General features: G+C 34.3%; 1 protein-coding gene and 1 long non-coding RNA gene across 5 annotated transcripts in view; one reads left to right on the top strand and one right to left on the bottom strand.

The window, feature by feature from the left end:
- Nucleotides 1-9,575, top strand: part of LOC117174080 (pantothenate kinase 3) — a 267,760-nt gene that overhangs the window by 124,015 nt on the left and 134,170 nt on the right. For all 4 annotated transcript variants that reach the window (XM_033362763.1, XM_033362762.1, XM_033362761.1 and 1 more), the window contains one exon: nt 3,289-3,456. In XM_033362763.1, coding sequence (XP_033218654.1) covers nt 3,289-3,456 — 168 coding nt within the window. The remainder of the gene's footprint in view (nt 1-3,288; nt 3,457-9,575) is intronic.
- Nucleotides 7,371-8,265, bottom strand: LOC117174084. Its single transcript, XR_004467257.1, has 4 exons — nt 8,207-8,265; nt 7,979-8,144; nt 7,675-7,895; nt 7,371-7,610 (listed from the first exon to the last, which is right to left on the bottom strand). It is a non-coding gene; the product is annotated as an uncharacterized LOC117174084 (long non-coding RNA).

The following is a 9,575-nucleotide window of genomic DNA, read 5'->3' as shown; positions in this document are numbered from 1 at the left end:
CCACCCAAAGGTCACGAGATCCCGCCGATCCATCGCATTGAATCCATTTTTATTGGCTCCCCCAGCTCTAGATTGGTCGGCATTGTTGGCCGACCCATTGTCAGGAGCCCTGCGCGTTCTGTTGTTTTCAACCGCACTTACTACAACTATGTTTGGTGTTGTCATTGTTGTTCCTACGAGAAGCTAGGGAAAGGGGTTCGTCCATCCTTGTAGGGCCCCGCATGCAAGAATAAGGCTGCTTACTCTGAGAGGTCGCCCGGTATCCCAGAGTCACCGTTCTAGACATCTCACCCAGTGCCATTCAGCTTTCGGCACGGTTTTCACACCTACGCTTGGGGGTTAATTCCTTCGGGACCACCCCTGGACAATTGTCCGCGACTGCCTATTTATTTTTGTAACCATATTTAGCAGAAGCCCTTGGTACAGGGACCCTCTATCCGCCACCCGACGACGCATTCGGTGGGTTTGTCATAGGCTTTGTCATAATAAACCTTACATATTCGAGAGGTAAACGTGCAGTTAGTAATTTATGTTCATGATAACTCCGGTGGTAACTTATTTTTAACATTGTCTAATTTCATCAATTACCGACGCGCAACGTCTGAGAAATGCCGGAAACGGCGAATTAACTCTTGAACTAGATACACCGGCCAAGGGGGCGCTTTTAGCATGCTGATTTTGACAATGTCTTTTGTTGCACTACATGAGCAATCTCCCACCTCATCTCTGCAGGTATAGTGAGAGCCGGGGGCGCCTCTTTACTACTATCTGACATTTCTAATTGGTTGTACTCTCTATTCCCCTCTGTTTATGCGAATTTTTAAAATATTGTGTCGTGATAAGACGTAAAAAAGTTAGCTTAAACGTTTAGCAGTTTAACGATTTCCCCAGTCCCTCTTTAACATAAATCTAAATAAGTAAATGGAAGTAAAGATGCTTTTTAATGTCATTATCGTTAAACAGCTATAAATCCACTTACTCCTAACTTCTTCTGATGACTTTATTCTCCCCCACCGACAGAAAATCGCAGAATACTCTCTCGCAAAAAAGCCTGGCCCATTTTATGCTACTTGCAGGCTCGATTTGAATGATTTCGGCTCTAGAGATCGTCCGAGAGATTTGGGTATTTTTAAGTGTCGCTTTATAGATTCCGAATTATTATGTGAACTTTGAAATTTAAAAAACTTATTTCTAAATTTTAATCCCAAAGCTTAATAAAGGAGTCTTATTGAGTGTCGGCTACTCTATTGAGATAGCCTCTCTGCTTGTTATTAATTGTCAAATTCTTACTTCGGTTTCGAAAAGGATATTTTAAAGCCTTTAGACGATTTAAACGAGCTACTTGGATCTTTAAAAATATCTACCTGAGTGCCTGCTGAGAATATTCTCTGAAGCTTCTATGAGCCTGAGAATCTTCAGTGAAAATTCAAAGATTTCGATCACACTGTTAGAAAAATCTGTATGAGATTTAATATACATGTGTGTGAAGCAAATATGCACTACCGCTACTGAAATGTAACATACATTGGTGTAGTGAATTTAATATACATGTGTATTAAATTTAATATACTGGTCAGTATAGCAATGTGCGTGAAAACTCAACCTGTTTTAATTTTTTTTAATCTTGTCAAATATTCTCAATTAAATTAATAATCTAGAATTCGTCGACTCAGTTGTTATTTATAATGATAGTGCAATGTGCGGGCAAATTTTTTTTTCTGATTTCGTTCTAAATGGTCAAAATTTAAGTCGAATACAGTTAATTGTAGGTTAAGTCTGTTATTTATTTGCTTGATTGAACTTTTCGACTTGAAATCCAATTTAATTTTTGGTTAACAGAAAGTGGGTATCATGTTTTATTATTTAGAATAGAAAATTACAGCTAAACTTATTTTAAATTTGTGAAAAATGAAATGATATGATTTTTCTCGTAAGTGATTAACATTGAATGTATATATAATTTAATATACGCGCTCTTAATGGCGATTTTATATGCTTAGTATATTAATTTTCGTGAACATGTGTATATTAAAATTAATATTATTTTTGACAGTGCAGTAGGGTCATAAGAAAAATGTTGTCCTTTAAATAAACTGTGCAATTAAATAAAATTTTTAAATAAAAGTGTTTTGCTTTTAACGCTTTTGACTACACATACATATCCATGATGTGGAGTAAAAATTTTCTTTTTATGAAACCTTACCCCTGCTGATGAAAAACCTCTGAAAAGGCACTAGCGAACGGCACTGAGCCGCCAGTGCGTTTTTCAGTAGCTATTTGTGCCGACTTTCAGCACCTAAAACGCACTGACAAGTGATGGAACTGTCATATAATGTTCCTATTGTATTCGTCGCGTACCGGTCGGGCAGAGTTATTTACATTACATCCGAAAGAAAAAGTTAGATATCTGAAATAAACGAAACCCGTAGATTCTGAATTTCTAAACTTCTCGTATATAATTTCAAAATTTTACAATTTTTGATTTTTAATCCCTTTCAGCGTGTCTACTTGGTAGCCTAGTCGCATTGGCATAGGCACACCGATTTTCACTAACACTATAGTATACTCTACTAACACACCTTTCCACAGACCTCACAGACTAGATTTATTGGGTGAAAATGGCCTTTTAAAAATTTAAATGGACATTTGAAGGGGAACCAGGTATAGAAAACTAGCGGTACAGGCAGTGCTGAAGAAACAGCTCTGAGTACGCACTGACCAGTGCGTTTTTTTCACTTTTTCAGTCCGTTTTCAACGGCAGGGTACGCAAGTGTTTATGACTCTCAAATGAAAGTATTTAATCCCTATTAGAAGTACAGATAAAAAATTATTTTTAAAACTCAGGGCGCAAAATACGCGTTTTGGATGCCTATAAGCGGGAGTAAAACCAGTCTTTCTCTCCCTCCTTATAATAGGGAAAGAAAGTCAGCTGATCCATAAGAAATACATTATGAGAGACAGAGAAAGAGCTATGCGTAAATGTGAGGTTATGTGCCTTGCTCTCTTTTTATAGGCATCCAATAACGCGAATTTCGAACCCTTCGTGTTAAAAAATAGTATGTACACCATGGGAGCAATAACACATTTTCAGACTCGTACGTTTTTGGGCTCTCGCTTCGCTCGTGCCAAAAATTCGTACTCGCTGCGAATACTTCATTTTGGTCCCTTGGTGCATAAGCTACTATTTTCGACCTGCCCTATTCTTGAACAAAGTCCAAATTAGATTTCCTATTTTCTTACCATCAAGATCTCTTATCGTCAAAATAATTGGTGATTTCCACATTATAGGAAGTAAATATGAGCCTAGCAAAATTCGATGAACTTGACAGCTTAATACGAGGCATGCTCTACATAGAAACAACGAATCCACATGAATGCTACTATTGGGCTGAACCTACAGACGATATCAAGTGTCATAAAATACCTTTTGACTTTTCGAAACCTTATCCTTTTTTGGTGAGTCCAACTTCTTTGCTACTTTGTTCTTGTTACAAGTATTAAAGTTTACAAAAAAATAAATAAAATGATTAAGGTCAGACCTTCACAAAGAGGAAAAAATCCGAAAAGCACAGATTTGGCACCATTTCTACCTTGCTCTCTGCTCAGCTAGAATCTAATACAATTATGTGGGAATCTACCACTACTCTAAATTTTCTGAACTGGAAAGGGGATGGGTGGGGGAAGAACAACATATGCTATTTGGAGATTTTTCTCCTTGCTATGTAGATCTGATTTAAATAATACTAGGAATTTTAAAAAATTAGCTTAAACATCTGGATAACTTTAGGCAGTTTTGAACAACAACATTTTAAAAAGTTATCTTAGAAAAATATATAACGACCTTTCTTGGATCAAAGGGTAAAAAAAATTCTTCAACAATTTACGATCTTTCTTAGATCAAAGGTTTGGAAACTGCTCCTCAGCAAAACAAGTTGTACCATTATTTTTATTCTAAAGTGAATTTATTCAAAGTTGGATCTGTCCGAGTATCTAACTAGCTCATTTTCATAATTTTTGGCATAGTGGGTGATTCGCACAACAGGACTATTTCTTCTCATAAAAAATGACTACTCAGCATTTCCAAAATAGTAACAATATGCATTTACACTGGGTCCTGGAGATAAAATCGGTTTCGGTCATTGCTTTGACCATATCTTCGAGCCATCATAAACAGTTAGGGTCAAATGAACCATTTCTGTTGGATTTTTCTCCGTAGTGGAAAACGTTTTTTTTTCCTTTTTAAAATTTTCTTGTACAATACATATAATAATTATAATTTGAAGACAAACTGCAATATCAGCAATAAATATCAATTTAAGAGAAATCTCCAAGTTTATGCTCGAAAATTAAATTTTGTTCAAGTATATAATTTATATGTAATTCAATTTATATGTAGTGAGAGCTCTTTCAAGTTCAAATGACTCAAAAATTACAAAAAATCTTAATTAAAAGTAAACACAAATTTCTTGACCATATAGTTGATTCGTGAACTTCAAAAAACTAACTTTCAAGAAAATAGTTAAATTTTTAACTAGAATTGTTGAATTTTTAAGCCACAAAGGCGAATTATTTGCAAGATAGATGAATTTTTACCCCAAAAATATGCTTTTGTGTAAAAAGAGTTAATTTAATAATTTTCTGCCAAATATTTAAAATTTCATACAGACAGAGAAATTTCTTATGGAATTGTTAAATTCATTGCCAAAATAGATAATTTAATTGTTTTAAATTGTCTGCATTTTTAAGCAGAAAGTTAATTTAAAAAGCTGACAAAAGCCTCTAACGTCATTACTTCCATCGGTTCAGGATCTTCAAACAGAGTTTCGCTGTTTTCGATGTCACTACAAATTTCAGACTCGCCTCTACCATTTGTTACTGAGTTTATAATATCTCGCCTGATAATGACGGCCTACCGCAATCGTTATAATCTGCTTCCGACAACAGTTTATAGGTGTTATCACAATTTTCACAAGGAAAACTTATCAAATCAGTTGGGGATTCCTGTCCGCCGACAACTGCATCAAAGTTGAATAGAGGATCCTGAACACTGTCGAAAGCATCATCCATGGATAGGGGATACTGAATTTTGGCGGAAGCATTATCGTTGGATAGATATCCTTGAATGTTGAGGAAAACTGTAACTTTTTTGAGAAGGAATGAGCCGCCTAAGAGCATTTTTCATGCTTTTTGAAGAGTAGATGATTTTACATCTTCTCACGCGGGGCTAAGCAGTTCAAAGCAAGACTGTTTAATTCTTTGTAAAACTAAACAGCTCCTTTTGAATTCTCGCGGAGCAATAAATTTCTCAATGAATTTTTCTTGTACAATTTTTTTGGTCCTCGCGATTATTCCTTGATCCATGGATTGCATCAAAGCCGTCACATTGTAAAGCAAATATACGACTTCAAAGTTTTCGTTTGTCGCGTTCAGTTCATCCAAACTCGGGTGCGATGGTGCATTATCAATGAGTAAAAGAATATTTTCCGTTATTCCATGCTTTCTTTGAGGTTCTAATACTTGCGGAATAAACTCAGCATTGTACCTTAACAAATTTATTGTCTTCGAAAAGTAGGTGAATTATGTCATTTGAAATATACACCCATGCACTGGCCTGGTGTGTGTAGATGACATCGAGACTTTTCAGGTTTTTAAAGCGTACATCTTTTTAATTTGTAATTGTCACATAATTGAGACATCGTGAAGTTTTAGATTTTAGATTTATCAACAGTGGAATTCCATGTCCTACAGGCGAATGGACGCGATATAAAGCTACTCCCTATCGGTACAAAGTGATTTAAAAATGTCTAAAGAAGCTGAGGTTCAGTCAAGTTTAAACAATTAAAATTTTTTTTTAGTTTAGTGATTCGGATGAGCTTATGTACAAAGAACCCCTTCCTGAGCTGTTCGGTCACATTGGGTCTATTTAAAGCTGTATTTTAGTGGTCCCGTGCAGAAATTTTAGTGGGGCGCCTGTTGGGCCCCTAACGGAAATATATGGCCCCAATAGGGTAATTTATCTAGCGCTAGACCGGAACTGGATATGCGATATATTTTACTCAGCAACCATAGGTAGGTATCCCCCTCCGATTTTCTTTGTTCTCACATATGTTGTAGTACTCGAAGAACTAAGCGACAAGCATTTTCTCTTACGGGCCCAAAATGATTTTTAGGGTGTAAAAAAAAGCACCCTCGAATAGTGTGGTACCAAAACCCATTTAATTATTTCACATATAAGAACACAATTTTTCGACATCAAACTAACTCGAACAATGTCCTCACAGTAAGAGATGAGGTAAACTACCCCACAATAATTTTTAATTATTCAAAAAATTTACAAACGGGCATGATTTCAACTAAAAAAATCGGGAAAAAATATATATTGCACGCGATAATAAAATAAAGTTTAAGTATTTCTGCATTTTCAAGAGAATTTCATTGTACACGAGAGCAGAAAAATTTCCTCACGAAGATTTCAACTAAAAAAATGTGGGAAAGATATATATTGCATACGATAATAAAATAAAGTTTACTTGTTTTTGCATTTTTATAAGAAATTAATTTATAACAGGTAAGCACCCTTAGCTGCATTTTATTATATTTCTGCAAAATAAGTAAATTTCGCTTGCAAAATAGCAGAAAAATTTCCTCACGAAGAAGGTTAAAAAATCTAAATTTCTCAATTTACATTAATCAAACAATCTTAGGAGGGAAGAGTGGGACGATGGTCGTGGGGGCTAAAGCGTAGGCTTTGGACCCACTCCTTCGGCTTGCGGGTTCGATTCCCACCTCGCACTCTGGAAGAGTCTCGGTGGCCCATGCGGTGAACACTAGCCTAGCAAGGGACTTCTTTATCTCCGGAGAGTCGTGGGACCGGTACCTCTAGAGAAAAAGGTTTTGCAGAAATATAATAAAATGCAGCTAAGAGTGATTACCTCTTATAAATTAAATTCTCGTGAAAATGCAAAAACACGTAAACTTTATTTTATTATCGCGTGCAGTATATATTTTTTCCAGACTTTTTGAGTTGAAATCATGCCCTTTTGAAAATGTTTGATCTAAATAAACATGATTGTGAGGTAGTTTACCACTGACATTTTTTTTTGATCGAATTAAAAAAATAACATTTTCCATCTCTTATTGTGAGGACATTATTAGAGCTGGTTTGATTGTGAAAGATTCTGTTATTATATGTCAAACAATGAAATAGGTGTTTGGTGTTGCGCTTGGTCTGAGTTTTCTACCTCCGCCCCAGTCCTTAACATTACTCAAAACAGTGTTCATGTCAGAAATAAATTCCTCCTTTGAACATTTATATTTCTTTGCCTGTACATCTGATTAAAAAAAATTCATTGCAAAAGAAAAAATAATCATTGACTGAATAAAAATTCCACAAATTCTATTGATTTTCTTACAGATAATGCATTTGCACATGTGGTATTCTCTAAAAACTTGTTTTGTTGCGACGCTTGTTACAGCTGTGAACTGACTGCTTACATTTTTTGAAAATACTTCTTAAGAATATTGTTGACTGTCTTGCGCATGATTTTTTTTATCAAAAAATAACGCTAGTGAACCTTTCTGAATATGCAAAAAGGTGGTACACCTCTCCACTGAAAAATTATTGATATGTAAAGTAACACTCATTATCACATAAAAAAGAAAACTTAAGCATACTTTATAACACTTTTCATCCGTTGCTAATCGATTGTCAAAGTCTTCAAATTCCTGCAATGTTTTAAATGACAATGTCAAATTATATTCTTCTGCAAATTATTTCTTTGGGACGTAGATTGTACATGAGACAGCCTCGAACATAATCATCAGAAAGATTTGATTAGCCTGTACTTCTCTAATTTAAGCCCTCAAACCTGTAATTTCCTTAATGAGCAAGTCTTCTAAATAATAAAAAACATTCATCGTTAGATAAATTATGTTTCAGGCAGTAATTTTAGTAAATAAAAAATAACGGTATCCTTACATTCTTTTTCAGCGTTATCTCAAGATTTATTTTCGGCCATTAATTTCATTTTTGGTTGATTTTTCATTGGATAACCTTTAATGCCTCTTTTCCTTGATCTTTGCTTGAGCTTTACTGTTGTTCACTTTGAAAGAGTTTTGAGTCGAATGAAAGCCAGTTAAACTTTCTATAAAAGTAGCAAACAAATTAAGCGACCAAATTAAAAACGAAGTTTAATTTTATACGTACGCATTATAAAACAGTAATTTGACAAAAAGATATTGAGTTGCTTGTCAATAGGTACGTGACTTTACCTCCAGTAATAGATTGCCTCTTTCTTTTGTTACCGTCAGTGCTGCCTGCTATAGATAACTGTTTTCTTTGTCTCTAGATTTTGCCAGTTTTTTTTTTTTTTTGGAAACTTTGAGTAAGAACCCGTTGTGTTGAAAGTCATAACGAGAATCGTTATCTGCAAAACAAGATATTTTTTATCAATTTTAAATCTGCAAATATAGCATACGCTATTGCGATCTGCCAAAAGCAAATGCTATTGATTAAAAATAATATACAATAGAATTTTCAGTGCGACTGTTGATTAAACTCGGAAAAATTTAATTGAAAATAGATTACAATTTAACGGTGATACTATAAATTCCAGACATTCCTCTTCATATAAAATGAAGAAAGTATTGGAAAATTCAAATATAGAATAAGGTTTAGCATTACATTTTTGGATAATTATCAGATATTTTTTTGAATCTTACATTGAAGATTTAGTTAGAATAAGGAAAATTAAATATACTTCAAAATAGACAATAATTACCTTGAGTAAATGTTTGGAAGATTTCCTTGTATGGCGCAAAACTTTCCTAAGGGTTGGTACAACCATAAACTCTGTCTAATGATTTGGTGCGTCCAGATCGTATTCAACCAATTTATGTAAAATTGCATTAGTTTTATCGGTGTCGTACGGTGGAGGCATTGAATTTGACACATATCTTTTTTTAATGCTGCTATAGAGTATTCATTTGGTTGAAACACAATCCACACGTCTCACCTTTTAGGACATTTTCAATAAATCCCATACATTCTGCTTTTTAATCTCCTGCCAGTTTAACCTATATATAGTTTATTGCAACGAGTGCTTTTAATTAATTACATACACTAGACAAATATTCTATTTTTATTATTTTTATTAATTAATTATTTTAACTAATATTCTATTTTTAACCAATTCTATTTTTTTTCTACAATAGATTTATTACATATTTCGTGGATACGTTCTTTTATGACATTCTCTATTACCGAAACAGGGTAATGATTTAATAGTCAGGTGGATTTTATTTAGTCTTGATTTTATTTTCTGTTCTTTATGCCAATTTGATGCATATATCGACTTAACCTTTTATCAAACTGATCTTTTTGCTAAATATATGATGGGATTCACAATTTAAGTAACTACCAGACCAAGATGGTTTTTGTACTAATTTTTTCTTAGGCTTCCATTATTATTTATTGTACAGTCTGTCAAGTTAAAGCATGGGTGGCTTTACTCGCAGTCGGTAAGGTGTATCGACATGATTTTGGTGTCAAAATATTAAGAAGAGCTCCCTCTTTC

Source organism: Belonocnema kinseyi, chromosome 6, assembly GCF_010883055.1.
Source record: "Belonocnema kinseyi isolate 2016_QV_RU_SX_M_011 chromosome 6, B_treatae_v1, whole genome shotgun sequence".
NCBI lineage: Eukaryota > Metazoa > Arthropoda > Insecta > Hymenoptera > Cynipidae > Belonocnema > Belonocnema kinseyi.
Note: the sequence above shows the minus strand (reverse complement) of the source record. Positions and strands in the feature narration are given on the sequence as shown.